We start from the raw sequence: 23,597 nt of genomic DNA on the forward strand, positions 1-23,597 counted from the left end.
CAAAGGAGGAGATGGAACATGCATCTGTTCATGCAACAGATTACATTTCCTTGTTTAAGTACAGTAGCTGTCTGATCACAGCTATCCAAAAGGCATTTTAGTGTTCAGCTCACTTCCCTCCTCCTGCTGTCCTCCCATCCCTCCCCAGCTACAGCTCTGACTGTTTTGGGCATCAGCTCTGAGTTCTGCCTGGAGCTCTTCACTTGGTCTTGTCAAAGCTGATTCTCAGCCTGAGGAGGGTTCTTGGGCAGTTGGCAAACACGGGTAAGGAACAGGAGCACTTAAGACTTGGACATCTTCAGGTCTACAGAGAAAGGAAGTTGAAATTTTTGGAAACTCCATTTTTGGGTAAGGCAGCAAATTTTACTTAGTATTCATGGTACAGTGTGGCAGCCAGCTGAAGTGTACTTAAGACTATGTGAACTCTTGGAGGGGTGATCCTGACGTCTCCACCCTGAGTGCTTCTGTTCTTCTTCAGATTCAGCTTTAGTGCTCCATGCAAGAATCTAAACTAAACTACACTCTCCCTTCTCCAATGAGTGTGCTTTCAGCAGCATCACCTTGCTGGTCTGTGTGACTCCAAAATTCCTAAAGCACTACTGCCAGGGCTGGGACACCCCAGGACCATGAGAGCCAGGAAAAAGCCAGGACCCTCTTTTTGGCAGCATCTCAGACTTAAACTCCATTCAGTTGCAAAATACATTCTGAACTACTTTATAATGTTGTCTTGATCCCATCAAAGGTATGTAGGAAGACACACACACACAAAAGTCTCTCTCTGGAGCATCCACTCTGCCTGCCTCTGTGTTATTCCAGGTGGGCAGGTCTCGGTGTCATTCCTTACAAAATCTCTCATTCCCAAGGGAACCAATGCAGAACTTTAAATCGGGAAGACTAAGGTGAAAAAAATGTTGTGGCTTTTGCTTTTCGCTGAATTGCCCTCGTTGCGATGGGCACGGCAGGGGAGAGGGAAAGTCCAGCTCTGTTCCTGACAGGAGGTTTGTTCAAAGAGAGGGATGGTGGCACTTTGGCTGTATCCATTTAACAGTAGCACATTGTGCTAACTTTATCTGCAGCAACTGCAAAAAGTTTGATACAGGTGACACTTTATCTGCTACTAATCTTTGAACTGATAAATACTTCTGTGTTTCAAATCCAAATTCTCTGAGGCCTCTTGAAGGAACAGGATCCTGCTGATTAAAGACAGTGTTAACACCTCCAGTCCCTGGCCTAGATTTTCAGAGAAAGGTTCAGATACTGAATCAAAAGTTCAACTCTTTTAAAAGCTCTTTCCTCCCTCATTACTCATCTGGCCAAGATGGAAATTTGCTATTTGAATTTTTAGAGAAAAAGCATTTGGAAGACGGTTTGAACTACTGTTGTTAACCTTACCTGTTTTTCTTAGCCTAGAATCCAGAATTTTAAGTAATTACCTTTACCAAAAGGGATTTTAAGTACCGACCCTTCAAGTTCTCTACTTTTTTTTTTTTGTACACCACAAAATACTGATTTTCCATTACCAAAACCAAGCCAAAGGGAGCCAGCAAATTCCTATATATTTTTCTGATACACTGTTATTGGTTTATTAATAGTTTATATTGATTTGGGGTTTTTTTGTTGTCAGTAAAAAAATTCTTTCGTTGAAGGTACCAAGACTGATGCCTCCCTGCTCTTAAATAATGGAGCTGGTACATGGCTGAATAACTTTTTGCATTGTTTTATTTATGAATTGGCATATGTAGCTATAATTAGGGCATTTAAAACACATTATGCTACGCTAAGTAAAGTGAGATATTTTTTTTCTGGAGTCTTTTCAGCCAGAAAAGCCTCTCTGTGACATTTGTGAAGAACATCCGTGCCCAAGGACCGCGCGTACAGGCACAAGCTGCACATCCCTGCGTGCCCCGAGGGATGGGCGCTGGGGTGCGTGGGGCTCCTCAAAGGTTTACAGCAGCACCATCTACCGGAGAGCCCCTCGCCCCGTGCGCACCGAGGGCTCCTCCCGGGATCCGAAGGGGAAGGAGAAGCGCTGCCGAGGTTCCACGTGGGGACACCGACCTCGGCCACTCGCCATGCCCGGGGTGGCCCGCGGGAGCCGGGGGACAAAGACCCCTGCACTGCGGGCACCTCCAGCCCCGGGGACACCACTAAATAAAGATATTAAACTATCAGAGAGGGTCCAGAGCAGGGCACTGAGGATGGAGAAGGGCCTTGAGAGGCCGTGAGAGGAGCGGCTGAGGGCTCGGGGTGCGCTCGGCTGGATCCGCGTGTCCCGGGAGGAAAGGAGAAAGCGCGGAGGGTTGCTTCTGTCAGAGCAGCGCCTGAAGGGCTTTCCCGGAGTCTGGTCAAGCTGTATGAGGAAGGCTTCCGTGGGAACACAGATGATTACAGCACAGATGATTACTGGAAGGAGTGGATGCTGTGGGAGCGCCCAGCCCAGCTCGGCACTGGCACCTCGCACGTTTGGTTCAGATTCCCGTGCTCCGGTTTCCCTTCTGGCAAACACAGGACGCACTTCTCTCCAAAGCAGTACTTGTAAAGCACTACAAGATCACAGATTTAAAACAAAGCTCTGGGGAGACCCTGGAAATGTGCGACAGGCTTGGGGTCTGCTCCGGCCTCCCTAATCACCCTTTTTGAAAAAACCTCAGAAGGCCGAAATTCTGTGCCTGAAATAATGTCTTACTGTGAAGGAGCAGAGGCAATAGGATGCAGGTTCCCAAACACTGATCCTTACAGCTTCACTAAATAAAACAATTACTAACGGCCTCTTATTCCAAAAGATCAGTCAAGTAATTTAGATGAACAAAGAAATGTAGGAGATGTATTAAAAATTCTTATGCTATGTATGTATAAACATGTGGCCATCTCCTAATTTAAGGGCTTTAGTTCTGTTGAAAATGAACTTGCAATCTTCTAGGACAAACTGTCCTTCACTTCATCTAAAGCCCTGCCATTAAATTCAAAGGCAGGAAGGCTGATCTTTAATGACATTCATCTATTTATATCTCACTTCTTAAATAACTGTAGAAATCTCCTTTCAGTGTGAACAGACTACAGAATATTTGTAAATGCATGCAGGCAATACAATGCACAATTTTGTTCTGTGCTTTCTAGAAGTGCCATCCTCTCAGGTGGAATTACTAGGATTAATTTAAGGACCATTAAAGGACAAAGCCCTTCTTAAAAATGGAACCAGACCAATTTATCTCCTGGTTGCCAAGAAATGCATTTAGGAAAATATCAGCTACTTTGCATTTTGAACAGGAGATAATTTAGTAATGTCAACATCCAGCAAAATGGACATGAGTGTTAAAGTAACTCTGCCAGGGTGTAATTAAGGCTCATGTCTTGAAGGTTATAAAGCAGATATACCTGTGCTCCACTGGGGTTGACTCCACTACACTGGCTAATTATATTTTTAGGAATAATGGCAAACCATGTCAGACATCTTGCTGCTGATTTAATAACATTAAGCTTCTAGGAGACAACCTCTACCTTTCAGTTAAATCTGAAATACCAAACAGGGCATTTAAAGAAGGGACAGAAAAATTCTGGCTGTTCACCTTTCCTCACACACAAATACCTCAAAGCACATCATAATCTCCAAAACATCGAAAAATCAATTTGAAGAAGTTTAAATGCACATTCAGACAGGAAAACATAATGAAAATTGCACGGATCTTTTACTAAATTTACCAGGTTTTATTTGAACTATCTTGGAGGCTTTTTGCTTGAGTTTGTTATTCATTGTTTAAATTCTTTGGGGAAGTTTTTCCCAATTGCTGTAATCATCTGTGTTAGCTCTTCCATTCCCACTAAACCCTTTCTAATACAGCTTGATCAGACTCAAGGAAAGCAGTTCAGGTGCTGCTCTGCACAAAAGCAACACAAGGCGGTAAAGTAGTTCCCTTTTATGCATTTCTGAAAATAGTCTTATATTTAACTCCTGAAAGTTATCCATCTGAAAGGTTATCCATTATCTTCTTACAGGAACTTCTGGATTTTTTTTCCTGAGGGTCTGGAAAGAATTTAGAAACTATCAGTGTTGTATTCATGTGGGGAGTTATAATGATTCTCTCAAATATGCTTTGATGCAACTTTAACACCTAATTTCATTTCTTTCATGATGTCCAAACACCAGCATAAACTGCTTTCCTCATTTCATCCACTCCTCTTCAGCATTAGTTTCCTCTGTAAATTTTAACATATTTTTGTTCATGCTGTATCCTCACTGTTAAAAGACTGAAAGAGATGCAATAATAATTCTTGGGATACATTTCTGGAATTGTTTGTCACATTAGCAGTTGACTGTTCTGATGTTTTGAGGTTTTTTTTTTTTTTTCATGTTAAAAAGTAATTACAAAACTGAAGGAAAATTAGCTCTCTCCTGACAATTTACTTATTCTACCAGCTTACAACAGACATTTGAAAATCCAAATTTATTATCTCAACTAGTGAACCATAGCAAAAAAATTCTACTAGAACAGAACAGCATGATTTTCATATTAGCTATAATTAAAAAAAAACCAAAACAACTTACAGCACAGTAAAGATTAGATCTGGTTGGAAACAGGAATTTTCCCCATAATCTTCTTCATTTTTTTTTATTAAGATATGAACTCTTCATCCAAACCCCAACCATTCAATTTGCAACAGAGAGGACCTTGATGGTGCTGCTGGAAAGGCTGACAAGAGCTGAAATTTTCCATTGGATACAGACAAGATTTTGTCAAAAAGGAAGTGTTATTTAATAGTTCAAAGAATTCCATCTAGTTTAGCTTATCTGTTGTTTTTCAGTTTTTTTTGGTTTGTTTCAGCTCTGTCATTTTTTGACACAGCAATACCCAGCCCTGCCTTTGTTCCTTATTCCCTGCCACTCTTGATTTGGATATATTCGAAATAATTTCTTGTTTATCTTTCCATCTTCAGTTGTTTGCTCTTCAAATTCCCTTCTTAGTCTTGCTTGACTTTTTCCTGTAATTGTTTTCTTCTTTCTGTAGGATCCATTCGGGCAGGATTTCCATTTTCTCTGTTTGGCTTGGATAACCCCTTAAACTGTACCAGCAGACCAAAAATCTGTGCTGCTGATTGAGCAATTAAGATTCTTTAGGCATGTTAATGAAAGGACACTGACAAGTGACTGAGCTATATATAATCATGGCCTTTTAGAACACCAGAAAATAAATTCACTAATACCAGGTCTTTTAGACCCCATTAGAGAGCAAAGTCTGTGAGGCAGCCTGAGCATTTCAGCAGGTCGGCCAGGTTTGTGCTGGGTTTTGATGAGCTCCTCATTGCCATACATGAACTTTCCAGATGAGATTCGCTCGCCTGATTATTTCCCTGGGGGATGGGAAGAGCACAGCCCTAATTAGCAATCTACTTTGATATGAAATAAATATTAATTGCCTTTTCTAATCTGAAGGTGTCCACAACCCTTGCCTTTTACTATTAACAAGAACCCCCTTTTTCTTTTCTTTTCTTTTCCTTTTCTTTTCTTTTCTTTTCTTTCTTTTCTTTTCTTTTCTTTTCTTTTCTTTTCTTTTCTTTTCTTTTCTTTTCTTTTCTTTTCTTTTCTTTTCTTTTCTTTTCTTTTCTTTTCTTTTCTTTTCTTTTCTTTTCTTTTCTTTTCTTTTCTTTTCTTTTCTTTTTTCTTTTCTTTTCTTTTTTCTTTTCTTTTCTTTTCTTTTTTTCTTTTCTTTTCTTTTCTTTTCTTTTCTTTTCTTTTCTTTTCTTTTCTTTTCATTTCCTTTTCTTTTCTTTTCTTCTTTTCTTTTCTTTTCTATCTGAGATGTTTGTTTTCCTTTTACATTTAAATAGGCCTTAAACTTGCTCAGGCAACATCCTGTAGTTACAGGTTTGATTTGTGCTACTCTTGCAAAAACACTGGGAGTTTTAATTAATTTTTCTGGTTTCTAGAAAAATCTGTAGGATTATATTTCTGAAATATCAGCCACATATAAGCATTCCCTTATTTCCTTGCACAAACAAGTATATATAATAAATACAATATCTATTTTTATAGTATTTTTAAAAACTTACTGAAGTATTAAAGGAATATGGACTTACCCCTGTAAAAGTACCTGCCTGGAATTAATCTAACAAGTGACTCCTGCTAAACGTTTAAGGGATAAAGCACCATATATAAGGAAGTCAAAGAGGTGGCTCTCCACAAAAGCAACTTGAAGTTATCAGTGCAGAGGAATGATTAATAATCAAGTTGGGAAAAAAAGGCATGGGTGTCCTGAGTGTGGAAAAAGAAAAACAGATAGGAAATGCGAATTCTCCTTTCCAGTCAGTGCTGGATTTTCCTCAAGTGAACCTTTTTTATTCTGCACCATATTTTCCCTTGAAAAAACAGCAAAGCAGTTTTTTTACACAACTTCCACAGAAATCATCTTCCTGTATGAAACCTCAGGAACACAATGCAATTTTTACAGCTTCTCTTCTTCAGTAAGAGAGCAATGGCAACCTGGCAGAAATAAGAGGCAGGCATGAAAGCCCAGAGAGGATTTTTTTCTTATTATCACACCATCGCATCTGAAATAATTCCAGGATTCCAGCCAAGATCTTTGACACAAGTATTTGTAATGTTGAACTAAAATCCCAACCCAAAATGCAGCCAAGCACTGTTTGCTAAGACAGAAATCCTCCTGCAGGGTTTCTAGATTTATGTGTCTTCAGGAGATGGTGGGGGGAAAGAAATCCTGAAGTTTTTCTGAACTGATACAGCTTCAGGATTAACAGTGATCTCTAGACAAAACATTTTGCAAGGCTTTTTATCCCTGCCATGGGAGACATTTCACTTGAATGTTCTATTTCTGGAGCAACAGGGGACTTTTAAGTTCGCTAAAACAACTGAACACATTCTTCAAAACAATACAGTGGGTCTTTCTTGTGAGAGCAAAGCTAATCAAACACACATCCTGTGCTATTGATGTCAGCCAGCTGCTCATGGCACTACTGGAGTCTCTGCTTTTAGGCCAACAGGAGTATTATGGACTGTTTCCTCCATCTGTTCTCAAAGCAAATGCCAAGATGGTCAAGGTGTCAGAACATCCTACTGAAAACTACATCGAAGGAGTGACCTGAGCTGCTGTGCCAGGACTGGAGTCTTTGCAGAGGCAAAATCTGTAGAAATAAATATGACAGTGAATCTAGAAAACATTTATAAGATAATTCAACAGGAACAGCCCTGGATGGGCTTTGAGGGCTCCAAAAGACCAACCCCAAAATACCAAAAGGTGCAGTTAAGGAAATATATAATGTGACCCCAGCTGGCTGCAGCCAGCTCTTTGTAACCTGACAATAAAGATTTCCTTAACACAGAAAGCTGGAAGGAAAGGTATTTACAGGATGGGTAAGTGAGGTGATTCAGGCTCCGAGAGGCTGGAAAAAGGAAAAAGGAGAGGAATGGGAAAGGAGGGGGTGATTGACATGGACACAGTGCAAGAAAGTAAGGAGGGTGTCGGCAAAGAACATGCTTTAGTGGAAGAAAAACTACTTCCCACAAAACTGAGTGTGGGGTTTGGCTAAAATCTCTCTTGGGAGCTGCATCAATTTTCTAGAGACTGGAAGGAATGGTACTTAAATAAGAACAAGTACCTGGCAGACAGAAGCCAGATAAGGATGCTCAGATATCCTTGGTCTTTGAGCTCCTCTCAGCTGTGGGATCTCAGCTGGCCTGGAGACAGCAGAGCAGAAGTGCAGAGGGCTCTGCAGGCAGAGCTCAGCTCAGCTCAGAGTGCTCAGCTTCCATCTGAGGTCACCCCTAGGAAATGGGAGCTGAGCTCATCCTGGCTGAGGTTTGCTCCCCGGGGAACTCAGCCAGCCCAGGCAAAGCTCTCAGAACCCATCACACCTTCCTTAAAACCCAGATGTTTACTTCAGCTGCCTGCTAGACATGTCTGAGGCTAAGCCAGCCCTCCCAAGCAGGATTTCTCTGCCATGGGAAGAGGCACCTGAAGGACAGAGGGCAGCTAAAGAGAAGAGCTGCCTTTGGCAAAAGCAGACACCACCACATCACTCCCACTCCACCAGAGATGGCAAAACCAGCAAATCCAAGCGTGTAGGACTGTCCATCTCTCCCACCTACCTTCCTTTCACTCCCCTTGCTGTAGCAGGAGGATCCAGTCTCTGACACCTCATCAGGGGTAGCAAAACTCAATTTTATCAGTGCTGCCAAAAGACCTGGATGAATTCTGGCCTGCTGTACCCAAAAAAGAGTTTAAACTCGTTACAAATTCCAGGCAAGCCTCGAGGTTATCAGTGAGATTTTTTCTACAGCACTAGTCAGAAAAGCCTGTGGATTCCAAGCTTCCATTTCCATGTAAAGCACCACATCTCCCTGACTGACCGACCAGGCTATTATGATTTGTGTATTAAAGCCCTGTGTTTTCCACCTATCGAGTGCATAAACAACAGTTTAACCTTTATCCCAAGGCATGTACACCCCTTTACTCCCAGAAAAATGAATTCATGCTTAGCAGTCAAATCAGTATCAACCTGACCTTTAAACACATCAGTGTTTCTTGGAAAAATATTATGGCTGGGATGCCTGCTGTGGTAAACAATATTAGCTGCTCCAACCCATGGCTGAGCCATGCTGTGAGGAGCCTTATCAAAATAAGGGGGTGAAAACCAGCAGGGACTGCAGATCTTCTGACAAACTCCACAGGATATGAAGAACAATGTAAATGTAACAGTACTGGCAGATATATTTCTATATTACTGTTCCAGAGATAACAGCTAAGGTGAATCATTTCCCACCACCTACAGCACTGAATTATTTCAAAATCTGAAGGGACCATATTTATTTCATTGGTAGGTAGCAATTTACTTAGCTGAAGATCATTATATTTATGTGTCTGTGAAATCCTCACAATAATTATATATTTGAGCTGTCTCAGAAGTGCTATATATATTCTCATTAGTCATGTACTTCCAAGGATATTATCATTTTTTTTTCTTTCAACAACCTTTGCAATCCGAGTGTGAAGTACTGCACTGCACATGAACCTCAATTCTTACAGTTTTCTTAAACTCCAGTTTAATCAAACAGCAGGGTGGCCTATATTCAAATGCAAATGCTAAGCGTGCTATGAAATATCTTCATTCCCTTAAATGACTGCACTGTGGAGCTTATTTAAAACAGACCACACTGTGCAACAAAACAGAGGAGGACATGGGAAAAAAGTCCCCTGTTTGATATTACTTTTGCCAGACTTCTCCAAAAAAGGTCATGAAAATGTTTAGAGCAGGCCAAGGAGATCAAGGCGAGGGGGTTTCTTTCATTCCAGTCCTATCTGTGCCAAGCAGTCAATTATACCCCACGGGTGGAGAGAGGTCCATTTTTTTTTCTCCAATGCATTTCACAAGTCTCATGTGAAAAATATTTTGAAAACACAAAACGTTGCAAGGCTCTAAATGCAAATGGCAGCCCATGGAGCCAGAGATTAATAACCCAAGGGGGATCAGTACACACTGACATTAAAACTCACAGCCTTCAGACCTGCAGGAGAAGATCATGCTGTCCTTCACACCAGCTTGTTACCCTCTTCAGTGTTCCTGCAGGATCACCAGCTCAGGCTTTCCCTCTCCCTTTTAATGCAAAAGTGAGATGTGGTGCCAGGCTGGCACCCCTGGAGATGGATGCTGGTGGTTAATGTAAACACTCCACCCTTCTGCAGAAAGGTTGAGCCAAAGAAACCAAGAGCTTTAAAAATATTAATCCCTCACATCAATACTGGCATTCTGTCTAGGTTCTTATTTATTTGAACATCTTCCACAAGCAATAAGGAAATGGCCTCAGTCGTTATTTTCCTTTACCAGTCTTGCCAAAATCAGTGCGATTTCAGTTTCTTTCTCCTTTTTGAAAATAACTGAGTACAAAAAGATTTAATGTCGAAGTTGTTTTGGTACACCAGGTCATATCAATTACTCACTAGCCTTAGACCTGCCAAAATGACAAGTTACAGCTAAAATCAACAAGCAGCACAGGTAGAAGACTTGCCATTACATCTCATGGATATAGTGCAGTAACAAAGCAGCCACAGCCACTGCAACACTGCGATAGTCCAGCAGCAATGCACTGCAACTACCAAAATCTGCAAAGAAAAGGGCAGAGGCTAAATTCTGTTTCAGGCTGTGCAAGCACAGGTTGAAACAAAGAGAAATAGTTACTCACTCTTTTTGCTGGTTTGGAAAATTGAGCTGAAGAATATCAGTTCCTCCTATCGTCAACCCATTTCTGCAGAAACCTTTACTCTTCCCTTTGGCAAGTACCTTAGTACATGTATTTGCCATGAAAATTAAACCCCCATCCTATTTTGAAAAGAAAAGTTCCAGTTCAGATCACTGAAGAATTGGTTATGAAAGCAAAAGTACAAAGTTTCCAGAAAACCACGTGCACAGTAAATGAAAATCAAGCAGTAACTGACTTTGAGGAGCTCGCTGCACCTCTCACCCTACATATTTACCGATATCTCTGCTACAAACCCATGACACTCTTGACTTTGCTGGCACTGCTTCTAAGTAGTGCAGTTACACATAGGACCTACCATTTCTCTTCAGATGAGCACCTATTTCTACCTGTAGAAATGTATTTTTTTATTTATTTTGACACTCTGTGGTTATGGAAGCAAGCACTGAGCAAATGTAAATAAGCATGGCTTGGGAAACAGACAGACTCACTGTGAACATTCCCCTCCCCCAGCAAATTAATCAGCCTAAAAGGCTCTCACCGTTTGAAATTGGGCTTCCTAATCTATGATGGCTGCCACATTTAGCTTATGATGATATAAAATAAACATCACACCTTTAAACTTTTCCCAGGACTGATAAATCAGCAAGGAGGGGATGACTCTCACAAGAGGATCATGCCTGTGGTTAGCAGAGTCCCACAGATACACAAGAGATGCAATTATGCTGGAATAGCCAATTCTAGAGCTCTGCCATGGCTTATTATTTGACTAGCAAACAAGGAACTTCTTCAACTTAATTGCAGCCTAGCTATTCTAATGCTGATCTTTTTCATCCTTCTTTTCCTTTAACTATGGCCTTCATAAAATTGTGTTTTATTTTAATCCTTTGGTTGTTGATGTGCCCATTTCTTGGATCTGTTTTGTACCTGCTACAGATATGCACAGCTTCTGAATAAGTGTAGTTGCTGATAAGATTCACCCCATAACAGCTGACTTGTAAGACATTTGTGATTCAGAATAAAGGAATTTGCAGCATTAATTTCAGCCATGTACTGTTAGAGGTTCTTAACTGTGGCAGAGCAATGCTTCTGAAATGTATGAAATGATTGGTGCGATGTTTACCTTTGGTGCATCAGATGATATTGTGCCTTGTACCATAGTGTATGTATGTGTGATAAGGAATTTCTAACTACAGGAGGCACCACTAAATATGCATCAGGAATTATCCTCATGATCTGCAGTGTGTGAGGGAGCTGAGCTCTGACAGGGTTGACAATCCGTGGAGCTGCAGGTGCTGATCACCACCTCAGCCACACACCAAGGACACACACTTGTCCTGCCTGAAACCATTTCCATCCTCCTGCAAGGTAACCCTTCCATCACCCTAAACACAAGGAACAAATGATTTTCACTAATTAACAAACAGCCTTGGCACAGGGCCCAGGCCCCGACTGCTCCGGTACCGGCTGGAAGGAGCACGGCAGAGCAAGTGCTTTGGCAGGTTTGGGACTTTAAAGGTCAAGTAATTACCAGCCTTTCGGAAGCATCAACTGCCTTTAAAGTCAGCAGAGCAAGCAAAAACTATTAGGAGATTCATCCAACATTTATCTTTTAACTTGTTATCTCTGATACACAAACTCATTCTTATACTGTTTGCATTGCAGTGCATAAAATATTAAAATTAAAAGGCTTAGGGACTTCTGAGGGGGAAAAAGAGAGTAAAACTATTTTAGATTCAGAAACATTTCATCAATATGTAGTGTATTTGCATACTGGAATCAGAGAGTCCTGATTATGCATGTTTATTGATTTTGGCTTTGTTTTGATTAATGATAAAACTATGATCCTTCTTGTAAGGTAGCAGGGTTTGAGGGAGCTCAAAGCAATACAAATGTTTTGTATTTTAAGAAATCCTATTTATGCAAATAAGAGCACATTCACATGCATTTTGCTCAAGCATGGTTGTAACAAAGCTCTCCAAACATTCTCTTTTATGCTCTGGATAATTTGGGGAGGCATGTTTAATACAAAAATGCTGCATAACAATTACTTTTTTCTTCATTATGAATGGCTTCCATTATATCACCTTGGACAAAAGAACAAGCTTCAATTCCCACTGAGCCTAATTTATTATCACAGCTAAAGATATTGTTTTGTGTCAGAGTGAATGCAATATTTCTAGAAACGGACTGCAAAAATCCTGCTGGGGAAGTTCAAAGGGACTAGGGAGAAGTGAGAAACAAAAAAAAATCTGGAGCTGGCTGGAAAAGTTCTTGCATTTCTGGAAAAGCAATGCTGGCATGTTTGCCTCCAGTCCAGAAAGGGGGAGAGAGGTTTCCACCAGACAAAGCAGTTGTAGATACTCATTATCCGAGTGCAAAGAAAATGTGAGGACAGACTCCCAATGTGTCATGTCCTGAGGACATCAAGAGTTGTGACAGATTCTATTCCTGCCTTAGTTACCAGCATTTAGACCATCCACTGGGCAGTGGACTGAAAAGATTCTGAATTTATCCAACCAGACACCTGCACATCAAGATAAATAAAATTATCAGTTGGCCTGTGTTCTGACACATGAATTATCTCACAGATCTCAGCAGGACTTTTGCCTGTATGACAGCTGCCATATTGGCCTCTGATATCTTCTTTGGCAGCAAGGTCAGAATCTGGAGTCTGAACATAAGAGCAACCTGAGAATAAGTGAGGGAGTGGAGGTGAGGAATATCTTCCTCCCTAAATTATAAGTCCCAAACACTCTTTTTTGACAACTAGGTAGTCCAAAGCTGTGTTGTAGAAGAAGGATAAGGAACAAAAGTGTCCAGATCTGCAAGCAAGGCTGACCCATCTGCCAAGAGAATCTCTGGCAGCTTCTTTTTGAAGGACAGTGGGGTTTGTTTGCCTTCTGTGGGCTGTGGGGGCTGGGGACAACAGAACACCAAGAGAACGCCAAGAGAACACCAATGGAACACCTATGGAACACCTATGGAACACCAATGGAACACCACCCTTCCCATCACCCTCCACTGACTCTGAGTTTTTGCTTCCACAGCAGTTCGGAGCTGCTCCATGCTGCAGGAAATCTGGTTTAATCCCTTCTCCAGGCACTCCTGTGTATTTGGAGAGAGACCCAGAAAAGCTCAGAGGGAAGACAAGGGGTCAGCTCCACAGCAAGGAAAGGTCAGGCTGCCTCACCACCATTCCTGCAGCTGAAGGCCTGGATTTCTCTTGGAAATTTGGGCTCTTAATATCTTCACTGGTTAATGTCTTCTATTTCAAGAGCTTTGTTACATGATATAGATGAAATGTTCACCTTGCTCTTCCTGCTCCAGCTGCTGGGAACTTTCCTCCAGTTTCAGAAGAAATGGTGTTGCCCATGGAAAGCCTTTGCTCGGCAGCGCTGACAGAGTGCAGCATTCCCAGGCTCCACAGGGATCCCCCTCTGGAGATGCTCAGGTCAGGAATAAGAGTCAGGACAGACTGGGGAGATCCCTGCTATTTCCTGAACACAACCCTCCCTCGGCAGGGAGCTCAGGGCACAGGATCTGCTGTCACAGGGCCCTTCCCCGTGCTCTGCAAGAAGGGATCAGCCAAGCCATGAGGGCACACACACATTTCTGCCTCCAAAAAAACAAGTTTCACTTGTTTTTCAACTCACTTGAAAAGGCAAATATGGTTGGAAATTTCAAATTTTGTAAGGAATTATTTAACCCAGAGGCTAAAACTGTTTTATATTTAAGACTGAATTTAGCTTGAAGCATAAAGAAAACTCTAGCATAAATTAGCACATATTGAAAACTTGATGCTAGGGAAGTAAAAAGTTGGTTTAAATCCAAGTAGTAAACCAAAAAACCAATTTTGTGAATTTTCTGGATACTGTCAGTGATTAAATAAGTGATTTTAATCAGATTATAGGCTCTCTGAGACAAAATAAAATAAATTAGTATTGGAAAACCTTTGAACTTTGTAAGCATCAAACCCCACGAGATATTTCTATTTATGCTGGAATCAAGTTGTTGCATTTCTCTGACAGAATTTGAGAGCTCACTGATATCAGTATAAATCTGATAATTCAACTCCCAACTGTAGCTCTTACACTAATATAACACATATTCAAATCAAGCCATTCAACACATCTGCCCTCCCATGGAACCAAGCTGCATTGCATGTCACAAAATAGTTTGAAGATCAAATGTTAATTCTCGTCTCAATGATAGCACATTTAATTCAGAACGAAAATTAACATCCCACATGCACTGAAAATCTTCATAGCAATGATGCAAAGCAGGAAGTGTGGAGTTTAACACCAGGAACAAAGATGGGATTAGGCATTTTTGATGGAAAAGATTGTGCTTCTGCATTAACAGTCTTCCCCTCCAGGCCTCTTTCTTTTTTAAGTCTTTAAACCTGGTGCTTAACTTGGCCCATGAAATATTCCGCAATATGTTGGTCAGGCTGGGTTTTAATTTCAACTCAGCTGAAGAAGCATTGTTAAAAAGAATCACTACATCCCAGGGGAATCAGGAAATTGCACTTTATTTATTGGGTTTGCCTTTCCCATAAGTAGACAAAGCCATATAGCATCTGATTTCCCTGTGAAGGGGGACACAGCTTGAAAAAGAGCCCTGCCAATGTGCCACTGGGCCATTGGTTAATTAAGCAATAAGATGAGGAGGGTCACTTAGGGTCATTAATGCATGCCTGCAATGCCATTTGAGTGTCTGGTTAATACCATAGGGCCTAAACCCACAACAGTTTACATCTGGGCACAGGACTTGACACTTGTGCTGCTCTGTTTCCATACGAACATTGCCATTTGTAGGTGTTGGAATGTACTGGGCAGTCTAAACACAACCATCCTTTTTGGGGGTGGTGGGGTGAGAGAGGGACAGGAGACCTTCATTTTAAATCTATTTTCATGGAATTGCTTGAGTTACAAAATCTGTCTTTCATTCCATAGAATATTGAAAAGGATCACATACACACTTGTTGCTATTGGAGTAGTACTCTGTGAGCACTACTTCTACATATCCCAGAGCAAGGAATTAAAGAAAAGGTATTCCTAAAAATCTCCTGATTTTCTGAACTGGTTCAGGCAACCTGGGAAACCACCACCCTCCACCTGGTCTGCCAGAGCTGCTGCATTTTTTTGCAACAGTTAAACACTGGCCTTGTGAGAAAGCACAGGGTTCAGGGGCTGGGCACTCACCTGTGAGCAGGCATTCCTGAATTCCTGAGTTCCAGTCCTTGCAGTCCCAGAGGTCTCCTCCGAGCACTTCTTTCCTTCTGTTTGAATTAAACTTACTTGTTTCAAACTACATTTTTTACTGTACATGACCTTTCAAAAATGACAGTTTGAAATATTTCACTTTCAGGTGAACATACTGAAGAATAACAAGCTTGACCAGACAAGAGGTATCATTATTTTCATAAAAGCAGCTGACCAAATCATAAATTGGGTGTTTTACTGGTTCACTTACGCCCACTATGGCTAAACATCTAATTTAAGGTCAGTTACGATTGCTTCCCTGTTGAATGGACTTCCCTTTAATTAGATATTCAATAATGTTTCAACGGCTTGTTATTTTATTACTTTGTTGGGGAAGCAGGGATAAAACAACGCATTTGGGATGAGGCAGCTCTGTAGAGTTCTTTCCCACTCTAGAGTGGAATGGGTCTCTGTCCTTGCCATCCACTGCTCTTTAGATAAGGTATCAGCAGCAGGAGAGTTTTAAGGAAAATTAATAATAATAGCAATAATAATAATAATAATAATAATAATAATAATAAAAAAAAAGTTTGTGTACTGTGGCTTGAAGATAGAGATGCCTAAGAAGTTTCTACTTAATTTCAGAAGTTTCATTTCTTGCCAACCAGCATGGCCAGTGTACCAACATAAACACTTCCATTTCAACAGGCCTGCACTCTTGGTTCAACATCAGCACATCACAGTAATACCAATATTTTCCCCAGTTAGGGAACCGTTACACCAGTTAAAAAGTACTTAAAGAAGCTCAATTTCATCCACACATGAACTATATTACTGTAAATAAAGAGCAGCAACTTTGGGTTTAGATAGAGATAGGACAGAATTGTCACTGTGTAAACGTGCAGCACAGGGAAGGAAATGGACTCATCTCCAGTGCCACATCCCCATCAAGTAACTTCACTCTAACCTTGGGAGTACAAGCTAAGGAACAACATTTCAGCTACATGGAGTGATTAGATTATGAGAACAGTGGTTAGATTAACAGCAGATGACCTGGAAGTCAAACTGCTGCATCCCCACTGAATTACCAGCTCCAACAGCAGCAGAATTCTCCCCTTCCAGTGCTCCCCACAGCCCCAGCTTTAAGGACTTCTTTAAGTCTTTAGACACCAAGTAAACAAAAGACAAAATTTCTGTTTTGCCTCCTGTTGTACCAAACCCAATGTGCTCTCATAGAACACCAGGGTCTCTAATGACTGTAAATAGCATGTCATTGGTCACAACACCTCACAAATGACACAGCTATAAAAGGTGACATCCAGCTTACCAGGGGCATCACAGCAACATCTGCTGAGAAACAGCAGCTTTGAGGGACTCCATGTCCTCACATCTTATCATCAGCAAGCAGGACAGAAAGAAGGAAAAGAATCAAGCACAGTTTGAAGAAGTGAACATAACACTGCAGACACAGGCACAAGACTGTCACCCAGCACAGATCCAGCAGCCACCTGAGAATTCACTGGGCATGGAAACTTCAGTGGCAAAGTTGCTACTCTTCAGCTCAGCCCTGTTAATCACAGAATCACAGAGTATCCTGAGCTGGAAGGTCCCACAGGGATCATCAGTCCAACTCCTGGCCCTGCACAGACACCCCAACAATCCCACCCTGTGCCTGAGAGCATTGTCCAAACCCTCCTGGAGCTGTGGCAGTCCTGGGGCTCTGGCATTCCCTGGGGAGCCTGTTCAGCCCTCTGGTTGAACTTTTTAAAATTTATTTCGTTTGAGTTCTGTGAATTTAAGTAACACACTGAAAACACTTTTAAATTAACACAAAAAATAACTCCTAAAAATGCTGCATAGGCAGTCCCTACATTGATGCAGACTCAGGAGAAAAAACAGAGGGCATCAATGCTCCTTGGAAAAGATTAGAGGATGAAGGCTGTTGTTTCTGTAAAGAGGGTGCCTGGGTTTGATTTTTTAAAAATAAAATAATGCACAAAATAAGTCCATCCTTAACAGCACTTAGAACAGTATTTGGCTGATTTAACCCACAGTATGATCATTCTACTGAATGAACCCATCTGATCCCAAAGAACTCCCAGCCAAAAGCACTTTCCTGCACTGACCAGAAAATTTTAGGGGAGTTATCAGCCTTACTTCAATTTCTTCCATTCCCAAAGAAACAAACAAAAGAAAATGCATGTTCAAAAATGTTTTGACTCAACAGGACCTTCCTCACAGAGACATTATCAATACAAGAGTAAACAAACTGATGAGTTCTATCCAAAGTACACAAATTTATCTGAGGAATTCATTATTCATTTCTAAATTCAGTGTCTTGTGTCTCCTGTTATTTACCCAAGAGCATGAGATATGTGGGAATCACCTGTTTTATTCAACCCAGCACAGTGTATTTCAGTTTATAAGGGTTTCATGATCTCTTCAATTTCTCCTCTGCAATCTTTATTACAATATAGTTGAAAATATGTATTAATCCACAGGTACTTTTTTTTTCCTTTTTTAAGCCACATTTTAACCAAAAATGAGAAGAAAAAAAAAAGAAAAAGAGGGGGGAAAAAGAAATCTGGAGTGTTTCTATTGGTGTCTTAAGGCATAACAAACTCTAGCAATTTATTTCACCACATCCAGTTGTAATGCTAAACCACAGATAAACATTACCAATGGAGCAAGAATGTGTTCCTTCCTTCTGATGGAGGTCCAAGATTGCCCTTTGGAGTTTGCCAAGCAGCATGGGGCACTTCATTCACCATGTGATTGGCACACACTTCAGTTCTGAATCAGTCTGGGGATGAAACTGTTGGCTAAAGCTCTGGAAATTCTGACTCTGGAGCTGTCAGGCAGGCTGTCTTTAAGAAAATGCAATTCTTTTTAATAGCACTATGTTACTTGGCTTTTTATTTGGTTTTACATTGTTCATTGATGTTTTGGATTTTGATGTATTGTGTAGCACCCCAAGAACTCTAACAGAGGGAACTCCATTAAAAAAAGAGAGTTTATTATATCAACATGTGCTAATAAACATGCTACATGTTTGGGGAATCTAATCCCATCTATTTTGATGTCACACAAAAAGGCCTTCAGCCACTGCATGATGATACCAAAAAAAATGCATCTGTTCACTGAAAGGCAGAAATGTCGTTTCTTAACTGAGCTCATGTTCAAGGCAGCTCTTACAATGCAGGGAATTCTAAGGGTCAAGGTCTTATTTTTCCATTTATCTTGTAAATAAAGGAAATTATCTCATAAACTTATGATTGAATTTTTTTTTGTCAACATTATTTTGCATAGCAACAAGCTTATTTGTAGGATATTTTAAGACACATAGCTTAGCTTATTATTTTATTGATATTAATGGAAATGATCCAGAAGAGGAAAAGGTCTGACTCTAGGTGTGACTCGACTGCCTGCCACATCCTAACATCAGTGAATATTCTGGGAGCAGAGTGCTTCGAGGATTGGGTTTGAATTATCTTCCTCAGGGACATGTAACTATAAAATCATGAGCTCTTTTAAGATCCAGTACACTCCAAACTCAAACCTTCATGCAGCCTTTCACTTCAGCTCGAGTTTTTTCCCCCCTTACAGCCATGAATCTAATTTTTGAGTGTACAAATGTTGTTCACAACACTCCTTTTTTTACTTCTACAACTGCTGTGCTATAACCAAACAGGACACTTACTTTGCACAGCAATCTAATGCGCAGCTTCTTTTTTATCTACTTTCTCTAATGGCTGGTACCTGCCTTCTCAGCCATGAAACCTTTCAGAAATGTTTCTCTCTTACCTGAACACACAGGGGGTTGGCTCCCTGCTGCAGTAATCCCTCAAGGATCCAGGTCCATTATGCTCCTGTATCAATACAGGTGCTGTCAGCTGCCTGAGGTACAGCCCTGCCACTGATTCAGAAGCTGAAGGAGCTTTTGTATCAAGATGAGGGTCAACCAGTATCAGGTAACACAAGCACAATCCCTATCTCTGTTCTCCTAGTAGATGTAGGTCTAAAAATTTGCACAGTCTTGTTTTTCCTTATAATGCTCCTCTTCTTTAAAGGTTTTATAGCAATATGTTTTTTCAGAGTGATGTAAGGAAATGAACTCTCAACCGTACTACCACGTGCACTTTACACAAATGTTTATTCCTTCGTTGCTGTTTTGAGTGGTGAACAGCTCAAATTTGCTTGGTCGGTGTTCCTGAGGTGTTCGGCTGATTAAGATGTCTTGTATGGCTGCAGGGATTTGTCATCCTCAGGAGCAGGTTTTCTGCAGCGCTGGTTTTGGCCGCTGCGCTGGTTTTGGCCGCTGCACTGGTTTTGGGTTTGGGTGTGGTGTTTGGGGTAGCGCCTGCGACTCTGCTCCTCGTTTCCAGGGCTCTGACCTGACACAAACGTGCTCTGGTACACGGTGACGAAGCCTTCGCTGCTGCTGCGGCCTGGTGCACGAGCCCACTCGAGGAAGTTATGGGAGTTCTGTCTCTGCTTCTCTGGATCCAACTTCCTCACACCCATGCCCTGCGGGAAAAAAAAGGAAAGAAAAATTCATGCAACCATATGACTTCCAGTCACAGCTTCACAGATGAATCTTGTAACAGTCACTACCCCACTGGGAAGTGAACGAAGCTGTTACCACAGTGATTGCAAGAACTCACGGTTGATCTTTAGCAAGTTAAAAATAATATTGTCAGACTCGCCCGTATGAACATTTTTGGTTGCATATATAATGGGAAATCTGCTAACCTTCCACCCCTCAGAGCTAATAAACCACTTTTACTTTGCATTTCTATAGCACACCAGCTACTCAAGGCTATTTAGCTACACTCGGCTAAAGCAATCTTCAGAGGCACCCAAAGAAATAGGTTAATAATTCTAAGTTTGGACTGCAATAAAGAAACGGAGACAGACCATGAAATCTGAATCTTCAGTGCTATCCCTTGTGTGCCCAAACACAGAGAGACAGAGCCTGATTTTCACACTCCACAGCTCACAGGAAATTTAGCTGGAATTATGGTTGATCAGTATCTAAAACGATGAGACACTGCCCAAAGTGCACAGAAACTGAGGTTACTCAGTGAATAATGAATTCCAAAAAGTCTAGGCCTGACAGAGCTCAAAATCAGACAAACTCCCTATATCACAATTCACTGCTTCCTCCTTTACTCATTATCCTGTGAACTGCAATATTCTTTTGCTGCCTGGAATAATACCAACAATCTAAGGGGAATGGAAGAATGTGAAACTGTTGTCCACAGAGAAAAGCCAAAAAAAATTAATTCTAGTCAAAGTTGGCAAAGTTGCATTCTAGTCAATGTATGGCTTCTGCAGCATACATTTAAACAGGTGCACTGTAAAGAATTCATGGAATGCATTCTTGAGACATATTGTAGGTATCCTATGGAGTTTATTTACATTTATTATAAAGATGAGTCTAAACAAAATATTTGGGACTGCAAATTAGAAGTTGCTGAGATACCTACAAAAATTCATTGCAAGGCATATCACTTAGAGCAGACTAATAGGACATTTAACTGACATATTAACTGTCCTAATATCCCTCTAAACAGGGATATTAGAAAATGCCTGTCAGAGACCCAAATAATGGATTTTTGTTGCCCTTTGAATCATACCCTTCTCAATGATTGTATGTGCTGCTGCACATCTGTGACAGCGTGACAGTCCCAGAGATGCCCCAGCCCTCTACTAATAAAAAGTGCATTTTTCTTTGCTGTTTACATTTTTCTCTTCTCACAGTTTTAGCATCTACTTTTTCTTTTTCTGCAGGGGACAGAAAAGATGCTGTGTTTAATCTCTGGCAGACCAATAGATCTGAAGTTGCTTGATTTGTCTCAGTGCTGGGTACTTACCAGGTCAAAATATTCGACTGCATTGCGTATTTCATGTCTGTTGTCATGAGAAGAGAATGGGAAATTGTTGTTTCCTGCTTTCTGAAAGAAAATAAATTCCAGCCAAAAAAAAAAAAAAAAGGATTTTAAACTCTGTTTGGAGTCTGTTAGTCTTTGTTCTTATATTGTGAGATTACAGCTGCCTTTGTTCTAGCATAGAAGTTATATTCCTATGTTAAATATTCACCTGCACGTGATTTTATAGAGGTAATGTGGACTTCTAATTTTTTTAAATAAAATGACCAGGAGGATTTGCTGAATATATACATGATTAATATAAAAGTGCAAATTTTCAAATAAGAAATTTTACATTCTGTCTGCAAAGCAGCAAAATGTTAGATATATGTCAAGACTCCTTTGCTTGATTTAGTAGTAGGCCTAAAGCTAATTAAAATAAACTACAAAAGGGACCTCAAACTGAATTAGCCTGTTATTGATGAACTGAATGTCATGGACACTGCTTGTTGCAGGGGAAGCTGAAGAGGTATTAATTGTTTAACTAATTTATAATCTCATTCTTTAACATAGTGTTCATTCAGTTTCTAAATGAAACCAGAGTTTCAGAAGAAACAAAAGACAACTGCAAAAAAAGCTATTTTAGAAAAAATTAACATATCTGACTTTTTAAATGTTTGTTATATAACAGCGCAATATCCCAACTGTGATACTCCCCTCCAAACAAAAGAGCAAGCTTTAATGTAACACAGTCTAAAAGAGGTGTGTCAAGAGTAGGGGAACCTGAATGAGTTCTAAAGATCAATGTGACTGGAGGCCTGATCCAGCAAGATTCACCAGACACAAAATGTGCCTGCACGGGGTCAGCTGCATGGTCAGATCTCAGGATATTTGGTTTAGTAGGCAGATTCTCTTCCTTTTTTACGTATATTCACCAGTTCACTTGTCTCATACGGATTCACCCAGACTGTAGTTCAGTGAATAAGTCAATTCAACAAATACATTCTCACACGTGTGTTTAAAAATAAGCACCTCCTGACTCTGTAAATTTCTTCCTAAAATATCCTACTGCAACTAAATGTCAATGTCGCATTTCAGGAATAGTGTTTATTACCAGTGTCTAAACAAACTTCCTCAGATTGTCCCATTTTAGCCTTTAGTGCATCTTCGTGTTCTCACCACTGATCGCAGATTAATTCTCCATTTACAACAGGCAAGAATTTCCCTAACTTTATATAAAAGTGGAGGGCTGGTAAAGACAAGACATGCAACTTCAGCTGAAGTCACACTGGTGTTGATAAAAGGTCCCTCTACTCTGGTTCTCTTTTTCAGGCAGTGGCTAAGGCCAGATGTTCCACAGAAAGGTAGATGTAATATTAACACAGTGTATACTCATGTTACAGTATAATCTCCTTTTCATAGCCCCAAGCTTCCCACTTAAATATTCCTTCCAAGCCCTTCATTTCTGCCCTTCACTATAGCAAAACCAGTGAAATGAACCCACTGTAATTGCTGTGCTTATAGAAAATGAAAATAAAAATGTTCTGTGCCCAAAGCGGGTGGGTAAAGCAAAGCTCAGTGTGGGGATAAAATAAGGACATGAAAAGGTGCTTACAACACTGCAACGTTTTAAATACTTGTGATTATTAAAAATACTGTATTTCCTCTCATCCCAAAATTTTTCACAAATCTCGTTTTTAATCAAGTCTTAAAAATGTTTGAAATGAGGAGCGTCTAACTTTTTAATTATCAAAAAGAACACTCCTTTGTGTGAATGTACTGAATTTCCAACATTCATTGCCAAACAGCTGATCAAATTTCCATTAAACCTTCTTACGGGGCTTTACACGCAGGCTGTGGGCTGAGATTGATCATAATGTATTCGGTGTCTCAGTAATAAAAGAGAAAATCAGCAGTAATACAGCAGGACTCAGAGCAACTAAAATTATGAGTGAGTAACAGGGAAATATGTTTCCTCCGCAGCGCAGGCAGCAATCACTCCATCCCCTGAGGCACAAAGTCTGCCAGCCCGCTGTGACTGCCCCGCTTACGACCCTGAGTGCTGTTCTTACTCACAACTTAGCTGTTCTTACTCACAACTTAGCGAGTGACAACTAGCAAAAGAGCTCCGAAAATCGGCTGTGCTGCCACAGGAGCTCACCTGCACCCGAGCTTTGTACTGCAGTGGCATTCTGTGTTCCTGGCCCACAGCGGCTACAGAGTTCAGGACATGCTTTAGTGAAGCGCTTGTTGTTGATTCCATCTTGCCCGCCTCCAGTCCATCGTGAGAGAACTAGAAAATAATGAAGATTATGA

At 40.7% G+C, this 23,597-nt stretch overlaps 1 protein-coding gene and 2 long non-coding RNA genes across 3 annotated transcripts; 1 reads left to right on the top strand and 2 right to left on the bottom strand.

Moving 5' to 3' along the window:
• Positions 1-3,684: 3,684 nt before the first annotated feature.
• Positions 3,685-13,394, bottom strand: LOC137478420 (uncharacterized). The gene is made up of 3 exons (XR_011001556.1): positions 12,669-13,394; positions 4,247-5,346; positions 3,685-4,194 (listed from the first exon to the last, which is right to left on the bottom strand). It is a non-coding gene; the product is annotated as an uncharacterized lncRNA (long non-coding RNA).
• A 1,934-nt stretch (positions 13,395-15,328) lies between these two features.
• LOC137478421 (uncharacterized) lies at positions 15,329-16,605 on the top strand. Its single transcript, XR_011001557.1, has 2 exons — positions 15,329-15,711; positions 16,317-16,605. It is a non-coding gene; the product is annotated as an uncharacterized lncRNA (long non-coding RNA).
• Positions 16,606-19,638: 3,033 nt separating this feature from the next.
• Positions 19,639-23,597, bottom strand: TEX36 (testis expressed 36). Its single transcript, XM_068198585.1, has 3 exons — positions 23,443-23,597; positions 21,288-21,368; positions 19,639-19,938 (listed from the first exon to the last, which is right to left on the bottom strand). The coding sequence occupies exons 1-3, from the start codon at positions 23,542-23,544 to the stop codon at positions 19,639-19,641; spliced, it is 483 nt and encodes a 160-aa protein (XP_068054686.1). The 5' UTR covers positions 23,545-23,597.

This window comes from Anomalospiza imberbis, chromosome 8, assembly GCF_031753505.1.
Source record: "Anomalospiza imberbis isolate Cuckoo-Finch-1a 21T00152 chromosome 8, ASM3175350v1, whole genome shotgun sequence".
NCBI classification, from domain to species: Eukaryota; Metazoa; Chordata; class Aves; order Passeriformes; family Viduidae; genus Anomalospiza; species Anomalospiza imberbis.